Below are 21679 nucleotides of genomic sequence, written 5' to 3'. Positions count from 1 at the left end.
TCTGCAAAAAGACAGGCAAAATCATGTTTTTCACACTCCTGATTTATTGTTTCCAGTGCAGCCATAAATAAAGTCACTGAGTGTAGGAAAATCTCTTCTTTTTTTTTAATTGGGAACAAATGCCTCACCAACTCAAAATGGGTTTTTTGACACAGGATTTCACAGCGTCTTTTCACTGCCTGTTTGTACAACACAACGACAGTCACCAAAGCAATAGGATCAAAACAAAAGAGAGAAAATTCACCAACGGTATTGACTCGTTGCTAAGGAACATAATCAGACGCTGCCCCAATAAAAGGAAGATGACATTTATGGTAACATAAAACCTCTGGCTTTCATAGGTTGAATAAGGAACTATTAAGACGTGTAAAGTGACAGGAGCTGCAAAATTTTGCAAACACTGAACTGATAAAAAAAAAAAAAAAAAAAAAAAACATGAATGAGCTTTGCCTGGAAAACTAAAAAGGCCTCCAGCAATAGTATCATCACCATCTAATGTCCAAAACTGTGAAATGGGACTTTTTAGGCAGATATGTAAACAACAGACTTAGGTTCCTCTGAGTTCCTCAATTTCTTCCTCTGTAGAGGAAGAAAAAAAAATCTCCACATATATATATATATATATATATACATACAGTACTGACTTCACAGACATAATTGTTCATTGTAAAACATCTGTGTGGAATAAATCACACTCACAGAAGAGAACTGAAAAGTCATCAGGTCTCAGGATGAGTGAGAAAGGAGCTCCTGGCACCGACCCCTGAGCAAGACCGGGGAACTTAACAGGGACAAACGGCAACACATTACTTTTAATTGCCAGAATCACTGAAATTATGCTCAAAGAGGGATTTGCGGATGAGAAGCAGAAGTTGGCTATAAAAAATGAAGAATGCTGCAGCAGGTTGAAATCAACACCACGTTATGTTGAATGCATCTCCAGAGGTCTGAATAGCTGGAGGTTGTCGGGGTCAGATGCCGTGGTATACGAGACGCAAGAGGTATTTTTGAACCAAGCTGACGGCTGGAGCTCCTCTGGATGACGCTTCCAGGTCAAACAGTTTTCGACAAATCTGATACATATATTTGAATACGGACATACAAAGAAATGTTCATCCAACTGGAATCATGCAGGAACAGGCGTTTGGCAACGCTGAGTCTCGGTCTAATACTTCATAAAAAGAAATGCCATGTTTGGTTGAAAACTAATTTGTTTTTGTCCTACAAGCACAGAAAATTAGTTATAATGTACATTAGTATTGTGATGGTGTCCCACTTAGCTCACTGTTGCTTCAGTATTAGTTTTTTTTTTACAGCGACATAGTAACAGGAGGTTTTGTAGAACAGTTTGTGTTTCTAACGGCATACTCGACTTGATAGATACTTCTACAATCTTCAACAAAACTGATTTATTTTCATGTGAAGCAATTTACTGAAATGGTAAGTAAAAGTTAGGATGTATCCTCTAAATTGTGATTGTACCTGTTGATAATTTGGCTTATGTCAAATATTTGCAGCTCCCACTAAAAGTGTGCAGACAAAACTTACAGGAAGGTTGATGACCTGCTTAATAAAGTTAGTGGTTTGATTTGAGTATCGTTAAGATTTCTTATCTAGTTTTTCAGCTGCCTGCGTTAAGCGAGAAAACATGCAAACTTCATACAGGCTGGTTATATGTTTTGAGATGCAGTTATAACCTTATACAAGCTGATTAATTTTGGTCATTCAATTGTTATGCATCAGGGTAAAAATTCTGTTGAGAATAAAACTTACATCTATCTGAACAATGCTCAATTTGTTGCTTTTTGAATTGCAGTTTTCATCACAAAAGGTCCATCCTGGGCTAAATCAAGGAACTTTGACTCCCTGGGTTGGGTGCCAGTTTGTTAGGTCTCCAGGATACCGCTCCTGGGCAGAGTTTGCCTCGACTTTGTTTTCATCAATGGATAAATAAGCATATTAAACTAAATTTGAGTAGGAGACTAGGTTATTCCAACTTTCTGCTTGTAGCGGTCGCTAGGTTTTGATTTAATGGCCTGAGTTTGGTGATCCATACGCAACGTCACCGCTCTTTGACAGCTTTCAGCTGCGGTCTTAGCTGAATGGTAGTTTGGTATCGTGAGCTACTATTCCCCGAGATGTTATTTATTCAGAGTAATCGTTTGCACCAAATATAAAAATAATTAGAGTTACGATGTTTTTGAGAAATTGCACTTCAGAATTTTCACGGATGAATTACCCAAAAATCACGTTTCCAGCTGCACCTATCGTCAACGTCGAGGCACGACGAGCAGCACCTGGATCCAATATTTCCCCTCATACAGTACAATGAAACACTGTTTCCCCAGGTCAATGCTTTGTTTACACAAGGTCTTGCTCGTGTGCGTGGTGAGACAAACCCTGGCGCATGAGATCATACTGCATGTGCAGGCTGATTACTGGTGTGCACTCTTTTTGGAAACCGTCGTGGCTCCAGATGAACCTGTAATCCATACTTTCTGAGGCTAATCTCATCTTCGGATTATCCGGAGAGGAGATAATCGTCTCCAACATTATGGCTCGCAGTGAAAGGACAAAATGTGCTCTCACGCTTCCAGTGGAAAAGGAAAACTGTGGCATTGAGCAATGCAAGAATGCAGGTGATTATTGGTGATTATTTTAGTTTTACTTCTGTTTTTTGTTTTTCTTAAGTGATTATTTAAGCAAAACTGTCCTTACTCAAAGTGCTACATCATGAAACTTGTGTTTGTTTTTTTCCTTCACCTGCATTATGTTGTGGTAAAGAACGTCCCAATCACAGTAACCAGATTCATCAGTTTATATAAAGCGTTTAATTTATTTAATTATTTTGTTACCCGTTACAGCTGCACAAGATGATAGCACTGATTACATTCATCAATATAAAACAAAGAGACACAGGAAACGTACAAGATTAACACCCTATCTTGCAATGACTGATGACATTTGCAGAGTTATTTACATGAATGAACACTGTGTGTTTGATTTCTGGCTGTTTAACCAGGAATGCTGAAGGACAGTGATAATAACACGATACACGCACAAAAACAAGACAATAAAACTTGAACTGACAGATTGCAAAAGGCATGACAGTGACACAGGGGTCTGCTCCGAAAATTATTTATTTATTTTTTCTTCACTTGGGTAGATGACTAACAGAACAATTTATTCCTAGCAAAAACCTGAAGCTTGATCTACGTGTGGAGCTGTGAGTGACCTCCGGAGAGAACCGACGCTCATGCTTTCCGACAGCGTAGACAAGCAGAACATAACCAGGTGCAGATGTGAAGGGCCACACCGTGAACGGGCAGGGTCAAGGATAACAAATCCAGGGGAAAGTGTATGAATGCCATAGGAAACACTGGAATCGGTCACCCAGAAAGTTTCAGATTGAAAAGACAGACAGCAGTACAGAAGTTTCTATGTATGCCTTTACTGAGAGCGTCTGTTGTTTGTCATGCTCCGCTTTCTGCTTTTGCTGGACTCTCGATAGTCCCAATATGAAACTGAAAGAAGGATTCAAATCCCGGGGCCGAACGCCTTCATGAGTTCCATCTAAACACTTTTTATCTGCCTAGTTAGGCGTCTGGAGACCCAAATGTTTATACCTGAGTGAAGCTGCTCCCCCCACACACCTTCTTCAAATCAAACAAAAACGGTGTCAAAGGTTTGTGCAGCAAAAATTGTGGTTTGTGCCGCTAAAGATTCTAATAAATGTTTCCAGAGACGATCAAATGTCAGCCACATTTACAAAATCAAGCAGGTTTGGTGACAAACAACTGTGCTAAGAAGATGAAACCTCTGGAAACATTTATTAGCATCTTTAAAATGAGAGCAAACCAGCACAAACGTTTGGTACCAATTTTGTTTAATTTGAAGAAGGTGAGGGTGGGACCAACTTCACTCAGGTAAAGTTTATTATTACCTATAAAAATCCATGAAAAAAGGCAAATAAATCATCTGGAGGGGAGAAAAACTGAGACAGTAGACTGTCGCTTTTACTCTTCAGAACAGTGCAGCGTTTTGCTGCTTTATATTTTCCAAGAAAGAGGAAATCAGTCAAGACTAAAGTGCTTTGCAAAGATATTCATACCTCTTGAACTTTTTCACACTACAATTACAAACATCAGGGTATTTCAGAGAGATATTAGTGACTGATATCCAACACAAAGTGGAGAAAAACTGTGAAGTATAATGAAGACACTAAATGCATAACAGAAATTTTTACAAACAAAAATCTGAAAGGTTTGTTGTGGATAAGTATTTGGCATCACTGAGTCAAATAACTGAGGTTTTGGCAGATTTAGAGACGGAGAACATCTATGGACACCAAATTAAAAGCTCTTTCTGGGCTTTGACTGGGCCGTTTAAGCACATGCATGTGCTTTGATTTAATTGATTCCATCGAAGGTCTTTGTTCGGCATATCTTTACTGCTGACTGCTTCAGACATCAGTGAACACAGAGACGAACTGTAATTTGGCCTTTTCTGCATTTCCCAAAATGTTGACTTGTACTTGTATTGTACAACAGAGTCCATCCACTGGTGCTGGCTTCAAACTGTAAATGACTCAACGACAACATTATACATTTCAAGGAGTTTTTAAAATTAGAATAGCACCAATAACTAAAAAATTACCTAGGTTTTTATGGCTCTTCGATAGAGCTAAGAAATAAATCCGAGCATGACAAAGATCAAAAAATGACATGTATCTCAGACGGACAAATGTCAGTTTAGCTATACAAACCTATCACAATATAAGTTCTTCCCCTTTAAGAGAAGGCAGATAGAAGGTAATGCAAATAAACAGTTTTCACACAAAACAATAGTTGCTCGTCGGTTTGGTCTTTGCGTTTCTGTTCAAGTAACAGGATGCGGCCCGGTTTTCCCCAAAGGTTTGGTAGTTAAGCAGCAAAAACATGAGCAGAAACGGGCCGTAGCGTCACAGGAGACTCACCCAGTCAGAAGGCACAGAGGTTTATGAATGAATGGTCAACACCCACCCACACAAAGAGCGACAGATGCAGACTTACTGTTTCCGTTACAAAGGTGCTGAAAATAATCTAAACACAGTCCGAACTACGAGGAACATGGCGATCGAAGAGACGTCTTGACAGGAAGCGTCATCGTTGATCAGGAAGCGTGTCTCTGTGAAACAGAAGAAGCTCGTCAGTAAAACGGTTCAACATGGGCTACATGTCATCACTTTGAAGAACCGTAAGACTTTTTTCACCATTCAGTAAATTATAAGAGCTGATTTTATATGAAACTAAGATTCATACAGGTACACGAGGCAACTCACAAAATAAGGAATATCAAACATCATCATGATATACAGTGGTGATTCCTCTTTTTTATTGTTTGTTTTTCAAATTAAATGAAACATTACTTACAGTATCTTGTTCGTTACAGTTCTATGAGTGCATAGAGGAGCTTTCTCTCTGGGTATCCAGAACTCTGAAACACATTCAGGAACAAGTGGAACAATGTTATCTTTTGTATGTCACATTTTGTACTTTACAGAAAAAGTGCTAGACTAAACTCAGCATAATCAACATCAATGCTACACAGAACAATGCAACAAGCAAAAGAAAAATGGGAGACATCATTACACACATCACAACAAGTTAAAGGCAGTTAAAGTAACGTCTGAATCCGACTGCTTTTGTCTGCATCTGTGGCTCCAGTCCTGGCTAAAACTTAAGAAAGATAAATCTGTCTCCACACTACTTTGGCATGGCCTGAACTTCTCTACTTTTGAAGCTCCTGACTAACAAACAAACGCTTTGTCTCTTTGGTCTTGTTAGTCTCTTGTATCTCAAACCCACTTCCGCCTTTTTCGTCCCTCAAATCCAGGTTTATTTAGTACATTATCTCACTGAGGTCTAAAAGCTGCAAACAAGTGAGCTCACGCTTGATGCTGCCGCACAAAGTCTGCAAACTGCCGGTCCTTAGCGTAGAGTTCAATGATGCGTATCCTGTCTTGGATTTCCTGCAGAAAAACAGGATTTCACTCGATAAGGGAGCAAAAACAGCAAAAACAGAGAAATTGCACACAGGACTGATAATGGATGTGGAACATAATGGAACGTAACTGTGCTCAGTTTCATGCATGACATCCGGATCCCTTTGTGCAAAAGCCCTTTCCACTGTTTGCATATGAAATTATACTTAAAGCGATCTTGTGCCTGTTTTGAATCTATTGTTTATACTAAAACTCTTTTAAGGATTTTATCTTGGCTTTCCAGTATCTTTACTTTCTCTGTGTTCGGCCATAACTTGGAACAAACCGGGGATCATTATCTTGTTGAAAGGTCCATTTTGAGTTCAGTTCTAATTTCCTGACAGATGGACCGGTGTTATCTCCCGCCCTGTTTGATAGGATCCAGAACTCATTGCTGAGTCAGTCACTGAAAAGCTGCCCAGTCGCAGAGGCAGCTAAGCAACCACCAACACAACACTTCCAACACTATTTGTATGAAAGTCTTCTCCCGACAAAGATATTACGTACCAATACCAGACATGTCTACGGTTACTGTGCAATATATATATATATCTGTGTTTTGATAAATTAGTTTGGATTTTTATAACACAGTCATGTACAGTCTCTTACTCAAAGTGGACATCATTTAACATCAACCACGGACATGGTCTCCATGCAAAAGATAAGCTGCTGTGCAGCTTTGTTTCATTACCTAAAAAGAGATTTGACACCAGTGACCACTTGGTTTTCTTATTACAGTTGTCATCTTGAGGATTGGACAAAAAATAGCTGCTTATCTTTTAACAACTGGTGGATTATTTTTTCCAAGGACAGGTTCTGCTCACCATTGACGTCTACAACGTCTTCATGATACATTTTCTTAAGATTCCATATTTATGTTGACGCATTAAAATCTGGAATCCCTTTTGTTGACGCCACCGGGAGCTATGGCGAGTCTCTTCAATTAAGTCCCATCACTTCTCGCCTTTGATACATATCAGCTGCGTCATGCTGGGGCAGAGTAGGATGCTGGGCTGCAGCTGTGGACAGTTTTATCAGCTCTTAAAGAGAACAGGCTCAAAAGGACAATTGGACGCTGCTCCTTGTATTGTCTGCAGCAGGCCACACACGTCCAGCATGAGTCGACGAGTAGGAAATAACACGGGCTTATTTTCTTGTTATGCATTTGATGCAGGCTTTTTTTTTTTTTTTTTTTTAGATTATAAGTATCTGGACGTCTGAAATTATGAGAAACTGAACTTTAGAACTGAAATGTTCTCCATCTTTATCTGAGCTGCTTCAGACTTGAGCTTGACATGACCAATCTTTTAATTACCATCTAAAGGAAATGGAGGCAGGGAGGGAAATAGATACTTACCTCTTTGGTCAGCTCGCTGTTTTCATAGATGTGCCGTATCTCCTCGCTGCTAAAGTCGGTGGATGCCTCAGCGCTGGCACTGCTGTACGTAGGCGCTTCGGGATAACGACGGTAATAGTGGCTGAAGCCTGTAGTGGCTTCACTTTCATACATGGGGTTGTATTTGGTTGCCCTTTCCAATGACGGAAGACTTTCCACCCGCCTGAAGACCCAGAGAAATAAAGAAAACAATTAGTCGAGATGTAAAGGCAGGGAGAGAAACCGAGCCTCGAATTAAATGACTAACCCACTAAGGTAAACCGTGCGACACGACTGTTGTGCTCGTCTTCAAAATCCTAATTTTCCAAGTTTCCAAGTACGAACACAACAACACGCCCTGAAGTGAGAACTTTAACTTGGAAAGTCTTCTTCTGAGCAACTGTGAGTTCAAGTTCAATATTCAGTGTGGCTGCCAGCCACGCATATAAAATATAGTTAAAGTTGTAGATATAAACTATTTGTTAGGACTTCTAATAGTTTATACCTCAATAACCAAGAAGCACACACTGTTCCTTAAAATCGCTACTTGTGAATATAGTTTGTAAGTGTTTACACCCATAAAATGGAGAGGAATACACTGTCATCAGCTTGATTGCTACTAGTAGTGAGCATCCCAACATGTAGTAAGCCTAACTGGTTTTCTAAATAGCAACCAGAACATGATAAACTAAATTGTGAAGACACTTCCTGGTCCCAAAGGTAGCAAGTATATTAGCAACATGTCAGAGCAGCTAAAGGCTGTGATCAAAACACTGCAAAAATTATCTATCTTTTATTAAAATGTGCATTTTGGCACGCTTCACTTTGTTTACGTTATTTCCACATTTGAAAGTCAATCAGAAATATTGTTAGCAGAATCACTTTCTGGCTCAGCGTTCAACATGGCAGCACACACCCTTTATAGTGTGTTAAATCTGACAGGTCACGTGATGCGACACACAATAATCCAATAAGAAAACAAACAACAAATGTGAGCATAAAAACATTCCTACTGTCAACACCCCCACTTGCTCACATTTGGATAACTTCCTCTGACTCAATATTTCAATCAAAATACATTCATGATACACCAAACAAAACAACAATGATGAGTCACAAAGTTTCTTTAATTTAACTCTTCCAGATCGAAGGTAGCGCCGACGATCCAGCCAAATTTGCAGTACCGTAATTCCGCCACATTTTGCGTTACCTGAAAAACTCCAACAGTTTCTGAGAGGGGAGACGTTGCGCTTTCCAGCCAATGTCGGGTTATTACGGTAATTTCACCCCCACCGTAGCAGGGAGAGAAATTAAACAGAGAGGCGCTCTTTTAGCAGACGGTAAACTGCGAAAAATAACTTGCTAGATATTGAAAGTTCCAGTTGTTATGGATAAATAAGCAATATATATTTACTCACAGGACATTTAAAGATTTAAAGAAAAATTATCCAGGCGGACATTTGAAATCTAGGTCATAAATGGTTAAAAGAAATGTTCTTGAATTAAGTTCTTAGCATTCGGTAAATCAATGACGTTCCCCTTTGGTGGTTCAGGGTGCAACCCGTTACTCACCCAATGGCAGATGGACATAGCCAAGCTGTCTCAGTTTTGTAGGTAAAAGAAATGTTGGCTGTTGTCAAATTACGGATGCTCTTGGGTATTCAGTACTTTTAGCTCCTGTCCTCACCGTACGGGATCCTCCGACTCTTCCTTGTCGTACTGATCCCGAAGTGTCCTGGCCAGGAAGAACAGCACTCCGGACGCCACAAACAGGAAACCAGCAACGGAGGCTATGGCGATGCCAACCACCAGAGGCTCGGACACATACTCCTCACAGTGTTCACCTCTGTACCACCAGTTCTCTCCAACACGACACCTGGAGACGGAAAATGTCAGCCTGAAATGTATTTGTAAAACTGTGGACTGAATAACAGAACTCAACTTCTATTGAACAGCAGAATCAAAATGTTTCGGCAAATAAATCACGTGAAAGTTGTTCCTGTTTGCATTTTTGTCACAACAAAGATGATAAATTTATTTCAATTCTGCCTGTCTTATTAAAAAAAAACTGATTACTTGTTATGGAAGAAAATCTCTTATTTGTTTTCTGTCTCCATGGAGGAATGCAACACTTTTAGCTGGAAGTTAATGAGAATCCAGCAGCACGTGGCACTGCCTTCATGTGTTATAATGCTGTAGTGGGTGTGAAACAGAGGTTAGCAGTCATCTTGGCTTGTCTACCCCAAGTCTGCTCATAATTACTAGAGTGTTAAAAAAAAAAACAACCTTGCATCTCAAAGTCTGAGCAGGGCTAACAAAAAGTTCCTGTCACTTATTTCCAATGCTGGCTTTTCATCTTCAGCACACATGCATAAATCTGTTGCACATGCAAACACAAGTTCTGATCAAAGTAGACACATTGCAGACATCAAAGTGGGGAAACCTTCAAGGAAAAAACTCAAATTGAAGAGCAAGATATTCTAAAAAAAAATCTTAAAGGTATGAAACAGAAACAAAACACAAACTGTTTGTTTATTGTGTTTCTTCTTGACAGATGAGCTTGTGTTGAGCAAATGACAACAAACTGCCTCTCGTGTGTGTAAGTGAATTGGTAAAAAAAAAACACTCGTTCATCATGACCAAAACATGTAACCTGAACACATATTAAAAATGAGATCTGCTGGTATGCATATTGACCAGAGGTGCTCATTAACACAAATTTATTTTTAACCTTATTTTGATCGCTTTTCTGAAATGAAATAAGTCATTTGAACCATGCCCTCCAAACCAGATGCACAACCTGCTCCGTTTGGAAATCTTTGACAGTAATCAAAGCACAGACTGTTTTTGTGTTGGAGGAAAATGTGTCAAATGAATGTTTGGCTGCTAAATGGTGGCAGAAACAAGTTACATAGTGTGCTCTTTCGAAACAAAGACCATTTATGCAGAAAACATGGATTAGCTTTATGGAAGTAAACACAGGTGGTGATGACAGGTTTCTCTGCACCCACCAAAATCTGACTGAAAAAAAAACAATCTGTGTTGGGAACTAGAATCCTGAATTTAAAGGAAGGAACAACCCCAGAGTATTGAGGAAACAAATTAGTTAACTCCAGCTACTACAGAAAGCTAAAACAGGAAGTAAACAGCTAGACGACCAACGCCACCAAATCTGCTGTTTGTAAGCATTAACTTTAAATTAATAGCGACTCTCTCCAAACGTTTCTCCAGCAAGTTTACCCGCGGTAATTAGCTTCAGCTGTGACTTTTTTCTTTGTATCTGAGCAAAGTGAATCGGAGAGTATTCGACTGCAGCGACAGAGTGATTGTAAATCAGTATTTTATTTTTCCTTTCATTCAGCACATTTATAGCCTTAGCTAGATGAGACATTTTAGAGCTAGGAAACGTAGGAAAAACTAGAGTTTGACTTGCAGAAGCCATGTTCTCTGGAAAAACATTCCGATGTGCAAATTAAACGAATAAAACATCGATTGATTAGGTTTTATTCTTGCACCACCACTCTGTGTCTTGCTAATGTAAAGTATACAAAAAAAAAACTCAATACATTATAAAGATAACAGGTAGCAACAGTACTCAAAATCACAACAAGATGTAATTGTCTAAGGAAAGATTATATTAGTTGACAGCTTTTACAATACACAAACACACCTCTCATTTCTGTGGCATTTTAAATTGTTGGATATATTCTTCCTTGTTTAGACCTCCAAGTGTCTGTTAACGTTGTGTGAACACACTGCAAGCTTCTCCTAAGCGTTGGTCTTTATTGACATACGCCAGGTTGTCTCTGCTTTGAGGCAAACAGATGATGCACAAATGACTGAATCTGACCACAAGGTTAAACTGTGCGTCGCTCAACTCAGCCTCAGTCTGCTGTCAAGCGATAAATCAGCCAGGGGCCTTTTATGTGAAAGCAGCAGCCTAATGATGTTGGTCAGAACCACAGCAGAAACTACGGCTTCAGTCTGAATGCTGCCAGGATTTCAGTGGTGTATATTACATTTTTTTGTCACAAGGTCTAATTGGCACCGTGGTAAACTACAGGCTGAGTGACTCTTCAGAGCAATTTTAGAACTTTTTTAATATATATATTTGTCAGTGGTTGAAAATGAAAATAACTAAAGATGTAAAAATGATCAAATTTTCATTTCAAATAAGAAATTTAACTGCATTAGGTAGAGAATGTAGTAAGATTTGTTGCTTATGCACAATATTGTGACATAAAAAAATTAATCTGACTTCAGTGGGATAGTATTTTTTTTTTCTACAATGTATCACATATTAAACAACTTTGACATAAAAATGATTTTATTTCTACGACGTTTGAGGACTTTGTAAAAGTGTAAATCCTCGCATTCTTTCATTTAAAACCTTGTTCAAAACAAACCTGAATCTGGTCTGTAATCTTGAAAATCAGCACAAGAAGCAAACATCTCTTAAATTAGTGAAATAAGTAATTGTATTTACACTTCTTCCTTCTAAACTCTACTGACTTGGAAAATCTGTTTAGTCACTGCGGCCGGTTAGAGCTGAAGACTTGTTCCCCATGCACACACAAACACAGTCTTAATCCCTCGCCCACCTGCAGATGGCTCCCTGGCCAGGGATGATGTCACACTTGCCGTCATTGAGGCAAAAGTCTGTCTGCAGCTCACAGATGCTTTGACACGGAAGGCCGTCGACACTGAAGTAGCCCGCGTTACAGACGCACTCCGCTTCCCCTGACCACTTGTTCACTTTACATTCTGCGTACTCGTTGCACGCCTGGAACTTGCAGGGGTCGGCTTGGTCACCTGGAAATTAAAAGCAATTAAAGCACTCAAATTAAAACAGGTACAAATGAATTTCTATTCAGCTGCTTTTTTTTATCTTATAATCCAACATAAAAAAAAAACCCTTACATTATATCTTTGTGGATGAATAAGTGTAGTTGCTTTTTATGTTGCAAGTTGGTCTGTTAGCCACTAATCTCAGTGAAATGCAACATTCAAAAGTATTCAGATTTACTTGACTAAAAATAAAACTTTAGATGTGTGCTGAACATCAATTTATGTTAAACAACTAATTTATTTTTAGTTTGAAAACCCTGTTTTGTGCTTTTTTTATTTAGAATTTAACTTCATGCAAAGACTAACTTTTATGTGCTTGTTGGTATTTCTGTTTTGATAGAACATGTTTTAAATATACAAAAATTATTATCATATAGCTGCTCATGTCTGTTCAGTACTATTATGCATTTCTAAAGAATATGTTTACAATTTACCCAAAGTTCTGAAAGTGCTATTTGTTATCTTTACAGCTCTTAGGATATTGGAAGAAAAAGAAAAAATTGGATTAAATTGCAAAAACATCACAAATTTACAAACTCGCAGCAAAACAAACTGTTTAAAAACACATTTTACATAAATACACCAGTATACATGATTGTTGAAACATTGTTCCCTCTGCCTGGTGCTCAATGAGAACTCTGCTACTCAGTATTGCCTTCTTTGGAGTTATTTTAGTGAAAAGGGTGAGATTATATCTGTTCTGTGTTTGGTGCAAAAATGTAGAGCAGTTAAAGTTCCGCTACCTAAAAAAAGAGAGTTCACCCCTTGGATGTTTTACTCTTTTTGCTGCTTTTACAACTCAATCAGGATCCACATAATTTGGCTTTTTGAAGAAAAAAATACAAAACAATTTAATGCTAAAGTGGAAATTATTCCACAAAATAATGGCAATAACAAAGTAAGTGATTGCATAAATATTCACCTGTTTTAAAAAGACTGACCTTAATCTACAGAGGTCTAGCCAGCTGGTGCTAGTGGTCTCTCTCTCAATGAGTGGAATGGAGATCACCTGAGTGCAGCGAGTGCATCTCCAATGAACGTGGTATAAAAACACCTGTGTCTGGAAAAACCATTAACTGCTTAAACTGTATTTCTGGCTACCATTACGGCATGAAGACAAAAGAGCACTCCAAGCAAGTCGGAGAAAACGTTATTGAAAAGTATAAGCTGGCTATGAACAAACTCCCCTGGAGTTCAGGTAAATCTCTTTTCCTTCCAGAAGTGGAAGGGAAATGTCGAATGTGTAAATCTGACAATCAGGCCAACCTCACAAACCGAGTGACCGTGCAGGGAGGAGTCTGGTGGACTAGGCCACCAGCACACACAGCAGGAGTTATAAGCTTCAGCAGCTGAGATGGGACAGACTCTGCACGCAGCTGCTGGTTTCTTCACCAGTCAATGCTTTATGGGAGAGCGGCAATGGAAAAAAAAAAACACTGTTGAAGAAAACTCATATCAAGGCTCGACTAAAGTTTGCCAAAAGGCACATGGGAGACTCCACGGTAAATTAGAATAAAGTATTTTGGTCTGACTACTTTCTGCCTGTGTTTGTTATTTTGAAACAATGAGATTCACCGTTAGTCATATTTTATTTCATCATTAGATACCAGAACCAGCTCATAAGTGTAAAGATTAAACAGTACTACTCAGGGCTTAAGTAGCCTTTTTACACAGCACTTTTTTACTCTTACTTGGCTAATATTTAAATAGCACTCTTTAAATTACTTAATTACCAGGTAATTTTGTCAATTTGAAATCTCAAAGAGCAGCACCTTTTTTCTCTGCTATGTTGTTCCTGAGCCCATTGTACCAAACTCTCTCCATCTCACTGCAGTTCAGAGTTAGCAGGTCTGCATCAGTCTAGACTGCAAGCACAGACATCAAATGATCATTCTAATGCTTCTGAAATCAGTCTTGTGAATAGAATAACAATTGGCATAAAATGCATCTGCATACTTCCTGTGTGGTTTATTCATGTAGACGTATAAAACACTTGCAGCCAAAGCAATAGAAAACACTAAAGAGAAGGTATTCAGCATTAGGAAACACCAGAATACAGATTTTGGGATTGGATTCCTCCCCTCCCAAAAAAAAAAAAAAAAAGAAATGGCTTAAGGGCGCTCTATATCAGGTTTTGTAATTGCATTATTGGCATGTGATTTATGTTTGTATTTCCAGACAGGCTCACTTTGATAATATCTGTCTGTTGTTTTATTGGGTAGAAACAGATAAACAAATCTGCCAAAGTCTTCAAAAGCACATTTGTGGTAGCTTTCAGCACAATAAGGGTCTTTAGAAGCACATTTGGCTATATTAAAACAGGCATAAATCTTTTTCACATAAAAACATTGCCATCCATTCCTTTTAGTTCAGCTATATTATTAGTGCATGATGCGATTCAGCAGTGTGTTGTTTTCTATCACTATGTTTTACGATAACTTTTTCAGTGGTTAAATTTATGACAAATATTACATTCATTCTCAAAATGAATTGTTGGTTCACAGATGAGTAGACAGTCTGAGAAACGCCAAGTATCAAAGGAGACGGCTGGATGACAGTAGTTAAATAATGAAAGTAAACTGCTTAGCTCAACATTAAGACGGACTCGCTCTGTCAATTATGGGTTTGCTGTGTAAGCATCGACTTAATTTAGTGCAAGAAACTCACCCGACTCCACATCCAGAGAGTATTTATCAATGGCTAGGTTCATGGTCTGGTACGCAGTGTTACAGAAGTCCTCCAGGATTAGGTACACGGTGGTGGTGACGCCCCGAGCCACAGGCCTCCCAAACTTCATCCGACTGTTGACCACGATGCTCCCATTCCTGAAGTTCAAGATCTCCAGATTCTCAAAGTGGCTCAGGTTGGACTGAAGATAGGGCACAAGCTTGGAAAGAAATAGAAAAATCGGATTTTGCGAGCTGCATGCCGGTGTGGACTCTTTACCAAAAACAAATGCAATACAGCGTCGGTGGTTACCAGTTCTAGGAAGCGCTGCTCCAAGGCCTTGTACTCGGCGGAGCTCTTGTTAAAGAGATCTTCAGAAAATACCATGTTGGTCACTCTCAGGCTGAAGAAGACTATCAGAGCTCGCCTCGGGTTTATAGGCATGGCAATGCTGACTTGGTCTGTGCCTTGGGCCACACTGAATGGGGATCCAGTGCTGCCTTCCTCTGTCTGGTTGGTCAAGCCGTAATCATAAGGAATCAGGTCATATCCGTGATCTTCAGGGGAGGCATCATCCAGGTCCTCCTGAGTGGTCTACCTCAACCAAACAGAAAAATGTCTTAAAAATTTGGCTTCTAATTGATGCCATCTGCATTTTAAAGAATTGAAATAATTATAACTTTTTCTCCAAAGAGTCTAGGGTAAAGGTGCAAGAGGCATACTTTTCAATGTAAAGTGATGTGTAAGACTCAAAACTTGTTACAATAGAGGTCCTTTACTGGATGTCGTATGAGTAATTGTCCTATCTTTGAAGCTTCTATGAATGCTCAACATTATACATTAATCAGGCATAATGGCATGAACACTGACAGATTAGTACTTTATTATCGCACCTATGAGTGGGGAGGAGATAAATGGTAGAATAGAAAAGTTTGTCTTTAAAAATGAAAAGGTGTCGGAAACCAGAAAAATGGGCGAGCCTAAGCATTTGACTGCGTTTGAAATGGATTAAACTGTGATGGCTTAATAACTTGGTCTGAGCATCTCCAAAACTGAAGGTAGTGAGAGGTGTTCCCAGTCTGCAATGATCAGTGTCGTACAAAAAGCCACCTGGAGAAGGAAGAGTGGGAAGTAAAGGCTGGCCTGTGTTGTCAGTAGCTCATATTATTATTATTGGTTATTATAGAAAGCAGTGAATCACAGCATGTTTCATTTCAGCACACAATAGTTAGGTAGCTGCTGAAAAAAACACATTGGGCACATCAGTATCAGAATCTGACCTGGTTGGATTGATCCATAGGATTAGGTTTGCTTTTACATTTTGTAGAAAGTGAAATGTGTGTGAGTGTGTGCTTTGCAAACCTGTGTAACCTGTGGAACCAAGATGTACTAAGGGAAGAAGGCAAGATGTTGGAGGCAGTGTGGTGGTTTGGGCAATTCCTTGTTTTGGAGCCTTGGGTCCCTATCCATGTGAATGTTACTTTGAAACATACCACCTAACTAAGCTTTGCGTGGACCATGTAAACCTCCTCATGGGAACAGAACTGTCCGACAGCTGTGTTCTCTGTCAATAGAAAAATGCTCAATCCACAGAACAACAACTAGGGAAGTTTATGTCTTCCCCCCTTTTGCTACCATGTCAGGTAGCAAAAGGGGGACTGGCACTCATAATGTTATGGTCCATAGAAATCATGTCATTTTTAAACTCGTTAAAGAGCATTACAGAACATATTCTATTCCAGATTGTAAAGAAACAACATTCAAGATGTTAATATCAACTTTACTTTTACCAGTGAAGTGATGGCTTTGTCAGGCAGAGCATCAAAATCCGGGACGATGGATGAGATGACTGTAAAAGGGGTTTCCTCCTCTGGAAACAGGGCAGTTGGCAGTGGGTGGCGTGGGAAGTCTGTCCCAGGTAACTTCGAATCGTCTCTGTTCACGAGCAAAATCTCATCCTCCACAAGATCTCCTGCTAAGATCTCTGGGGTCAGAGGTGCCTCCTCCTCTATATCCCTGGCTTCAGACAAAGATCCCTCTTTCACTTCACTTCCATCACTCTCAATTGTCTCGTCAAAGCCTTTTTCATCAAATGCAGGTTCCTCAGGATAGGTAAAAATCACATTGATCCCTACATCCTGGTCAGGGTCTTTGCCAAACTTGCTAGAGTCCTCTGGTGCCTGAACCACAGGTTCATCGACATCAGAGTGGAGCGTGGTTTTGGCTACATCAGGCTCCGACGCCTCAGTTGGGATATTCACTGTCTCTGTTGGGGGTAAAAGAGCTGGCTGGCCTTGTTCTATTGTGGTCTTAGTTAAAACTGTAGAGACCTCAGGCTTTTCCAAAATCTCAACCTCATCAACTTTTTCTTGTTCAGGTTCTGATTTAACATCTTCAGTCTCTACAAGAGATATTTGGTCTTCTTCTTCAATGGATGGCTCAATTAAACTGTCCAGGTTTTCTCGGCCTGACCCAGAAGCCTCCGTTTCTATTGGCGGCTCAGGCAACGTGGAGCTCTTTGGAGTCTCCTGGGAGGGAGGTCCTGGTAGGAGCTCTGTAGGCGGGATGGTCTCTGGAGCAGGAGCTAGCACAGCATCCTCTGGCAACAGATCTTCCTCCTCAATGCCTGGATAAACAAAGATGAAACGACTCAATCTGTTTTACAGCAACACTTGGTGTCCATTTCAAAGCTCAAGAAAAGAAAGTCGACAACTTACTACCAGCTTCAGGTGGACTGGTGGCAAGTGCCGCCTCAGGTGACGCTAGTTCACTCTCCTCCAGAATAACGATGTCCTCTTCTGGTCCCAGGGTGTTGAGTTCTACTGGTGGTGATGATCCACCGCCAGTGGGATGATCCAGGGTCAAGACTTCTGATAGGTCAATGCCCTGCAACACAAATAGGCTTTGTTAGCTAAACACAAGTCCATGTATGGATCCTTCCTGCAGACAGAAGGATCAGATTGGCCATGTACTTCACACCAAAGGGAGTTAGATGCGGAGGTAATCTGATTGGATTCCCTGTCATTATTCCTTTATTAGATCTATTTTCATTGGCAAACTGCTAAATCCATCCACAAATAGAGAAACTGAAGACAATACTGCAGACTGATTGCAAAACACATAAGCGCTCAGCATGCACCTCTATCCCTTTTACAGCTTTATGGTGGTGAGCCAATTGATGAAAGACAGCTGCCCTTTCTTTTGAAGCAGGACATTTGACATTTTGAAGACCCACTACTGTTAGGGAAAATACTCGATCTCTAGGAATCAAAAAGTAAGTTCTGTGTTTTTCCCTGTTGTGACCCCAAAATTAAGTCTTTTACATTTATGTGTCCACATTAAAGAAAGGCTGTAAACCACAAATGGTTTGCACCTTCTTACGGGACTTCTCACGGTATTCTTTCAAAAATAACTTCCTTCTCGTCTGCCAGGGTCGCTCTACCATCAACAGCAGCAGAGCTACAGAGATCCACTCGAGCTGTAGCTCTTGACCAGCCTGCCAGCCAAGGTGGACGGCCAAGTCCCGATTAAATTTGCAGTCTGGGTATTTCACAGTAAAGGTGGATTTATATTGAGATTATAACGCACACAAGTGGACTCTATTCTATGTGGGCATTTGATAGAGTCTTTTACATACTCGGCACATGGCACATACAGGTGTCAGTAGCTCAACGATGGGCAGGAAACGTATGTGAGGACACCCACACACACATATTTTACAAATGATCCAATTCTTTTGTCCACAATATTCCAATTCTGCACACATTTAGGTGCAGATATGACACTTGTGTCACAATATCTCTATTCTGCACCGGACAACCTGGAACCAATTTTGTTTCCAGTCTCTTGGTCTGGTCATCCATACTCATTGCTTTAAACGACTGTTGGTTGCTCTGGCAACAACCTGATAATAGAATCCCTCATCTTGTAATCTATAGTTTGCATCTGTTCTATTTCACATGCAAATAATATAATTCATTCTGATGGGTTTACTTTGTGCTGAGCTTTCCCTTCCTGAATCAACGCCACTCTTTCCATTAGACAAAACTAAACATAATCCAGTTATCTTTAAATGGCCTGGAAGACAACAGGTTCAGGTTTGTTACATGTCAACAAAAAGTGCTTTCTTACACCACTCCAGTTTGATCAATGAAACAGAAATTTAATGAGATTGTTAATTAAAGGCTTGACTGAAATGTCCAAATGTAGTTCATGAAACAGCTGCTTTATTTCAAACATTTTTATTTGTCTAAAGCTGGAAACCGTCTACCAGCAGATTTGGTTCCAAGAGCTTTGACACTTCTTACGGCCAGAGCTAGCTCGCCTGTCACACGTCAGTAAGGAACCGCAGAGCTAATCCTGTTAGTAATATTGGATTAACGAAGTGGGAGTCATAGTAAAGAATGGGATCTGTTCACACATTCAGACCAGACAAAACGTATGCATGTGTTTCTCTTTAATTGGCTAATGATTTAAATGCTCAAATTTTTCATATTTATTTTTATATTTTAAATATCGGAGAAATTAAAGCTTTACGCTGTTCAGAAAAAATATATATATATTATACTTTAGAAATGCTAGTTTTAAGCTTTTTTAACATCAGGTTCGAATAACCAAGTCACTGTTGCAAAAATATTTCAGTTATTTGATTTTAGCTGGTATTGAGATTGCTTGATGTTCCTATGGAAACCTTGCTTGCTGTTTGCTGTTACTGATGTTTAAAAGAATGTAAAATACTGCATGAAATGGCACAGTGACAGCCTGTAATTATATCAGTAAGATCTTGCAGGCTGAATACAATTGATATGAAAAAAAAAAATCAATTCCAAATTTAATTCAGAAAGTTTAGTTGGTGCATTTAAGAGCTTTTAGTTCAGTTATTTATAAAAAAAAAATGAACCAGGTGTGTTATGAAACTTGTGCAAAACAAGCATCGATATGCATCAGAAAGCTCATATGACCATGGAAGAGTTTAGATGGTACTCGTCACTTAATTCTGGTGTGGTACACTGTTGTTTCTGTCCAAGAATAGTAGTAGATTAGTATGGCAAGAGCCAACCTAATCCTCAAAGCCTTCACTTCATCCGTCCAGGGGAGCTCATCTGCTGGCTGCACTGGTGAAGTCTGGATAACATCTCAAGCCATTTACAGGTTAACGGAACATCAGTCATGCTGCAAAGGTCAGCAACCTCAAACATGAGTGATTTATCAAGTTGGTGGAGCCTAAAGTAGACCATCTGCAGGCAGATCGTTGAGGTGGCTACTCACCGTCGCTTCGTCTGCAGCCCTGACAGGCTCAGGAATCTCAGACACTGTGGAACCAGTGGAGAAAAAAAAAATATTAAAACACATTGTCACGTGTAAAAAAAAAAAAAAACAGGAATGTGGCCAAAGTTAAAATATTTTCACAAGACAGAGTCTGCCAAAGTTTGTTGTTGTTGTTTCACCGTCGCTGTCTTACATTTCAGCTTTTCTGGGTGTAAATATTAGTAGACACTGCTAGTAAAACCTATCACTGCACCACCACCAAAGCAGAAGAACAAAGCTAAGGTGTGCATATAGGCTCTGCAGACACATATGTTGGCCATATGGGTGTTTAGCCTCTTTTTCTTATGTCGCAGTCTGTAACTAACGTAGGCATCAGAAGGCATTGATCTCCAGAGAATCTCTCTAACACAGTAAACTAATGACAGGCTTGACTTAACAAAAAAGCGCATGGAAAAATTTAACAGCAGGACAAAGAGATAGGATAGACATTACCACATCATCCAAGAGCCCATTTCTCCCCATCCCCCAAAAAGCAGCTAACCTACTTACAGTCTGCTTGAATCCATAGTAAACTATAAATTTTGTGCGTTTTTACAGGCAAAATTAGACAAACTCTTCATGTCGAAGTCTGTTTTACTCAGGGAATGTCACTTAGATGTAGCGTGTTGAACATGAGAATCAGGTCGTGTAGAGATAGTAAGAAGTTACTAGGTCTCTGAGGTGAGTAGCTAGAGAGACCTTAGGTCTAATGAGCTAATAGCATAATCTTAATCTCCATCCAAACTGTCACGCTATGCTTTTACAAGAAGGAGCAATGTGAGAAACAGAAAAGAAGCCATGCTACTGAGACAGACAGGTGTTAAGCTGCGTTATACCTGCACAGGAAGTGTTGCTCGCACCACAATGGCCGCTGCACCAGAGTACATCTTCAACAAGTCAAGACTAAAACACATCTTTACCAAATAAAATGGATTATAAACCAACAACTTTTTTATTTTTATTTTAATGCCCTAATGGTTGAGTGCTGATGAATGCACGTTACTATGTTATCTGCATGTTATTTCTCGTTATCTGTATGTTGCAGTCTCGGCATACGAGACTCTAAAATTAACATTTTCAAAGAAGCAATGTTTCTATTCTGCTTCCGCATTGTTAGACAAAACATCAATGTCTCTACAGGAGCCCAAATTCTCTCTTTTAAACCAGTTCACTTGAATCACCCATGAAATAAGATGATATTAAAGCCATATTATGTTCCAGAAAGCATTAAAGATTTTACAGAGAAGGAAACAAAGCGTGTTGTGATGTCGACCTGAATGACGCTGCCTTCTTTAGTGGCTCCAAAAGTTTGAAAACTTAGCTGCAAAGCTTTTAATTCTGCTTTTCCTTTGCGTGTTACAACTCCAGCTGACTCAGCTGGTCTGGTCAGTCAGTGCATGTTTGTAACTAGCTCTTTAAAAAAAAACAGTCTCTTTTAACTATTAGACATTACAGACCCC

The 21679-nt window shown here is 39.6% G+C and overlaps 1 protein-coding gene across 1 annotated transcript; it reads right to left on the bottom strand.

Moving 5' to 3' along the window:
• Positions 1-3122: 3122 nt before the first annotated feature.
• Positions 3123-20266, bottom strand: LOC106962142 (interphotoreceptor matrix proteoglycan 2-like). The gene is made up of 11 exons (XM_015056348.1): positions 20181-20266; positions 17630-17798; positions 16703-17538; positions 15225-15506; positions 14913-15132; positions 11999-12209; positions 9085-9273; positions 7380-7581; positions 5931-6010; positions 5412-5475; positions 3123-5166 (listed from the first exon to the last, which is right to left on the bottom strand). The coding sequence occupies exons 1-10, from the start codon at positions 20262-20264 to the stop codon at positions 5433-5435; spliced, it is 2316 nt and encodes a 771-aa protein (XP_014911834.1). The 5' UTR covers positions 20265-20266; the 3' UTR covers positions 3123-5166; positions 5412-5432.
• Positions 20267-21679: the final 1413 nt, after the last annotated feature.

Source organism: Poecilia latipinna, unplaced genomic scaffold (genome assembly GCF_001443285.1).
Source record: "Poecilia latipinna isolate Pla-1442-1.1 unplaced genomic scaffold, P_latipinna-1.0 Scaffold60, whole genome shotgun sequence".
Lineage (NCBI taxonomy): Eukaryota > Metazoa > Chordata > Actinopteri > Cyprinodontiformes > Poeciliidae > Poecilia > Poecilia latipinna.
Note: the sequence above shows the minus strand (reverse complement) of the source record. Positions and strands in the feature narration are given on the sequence as shown.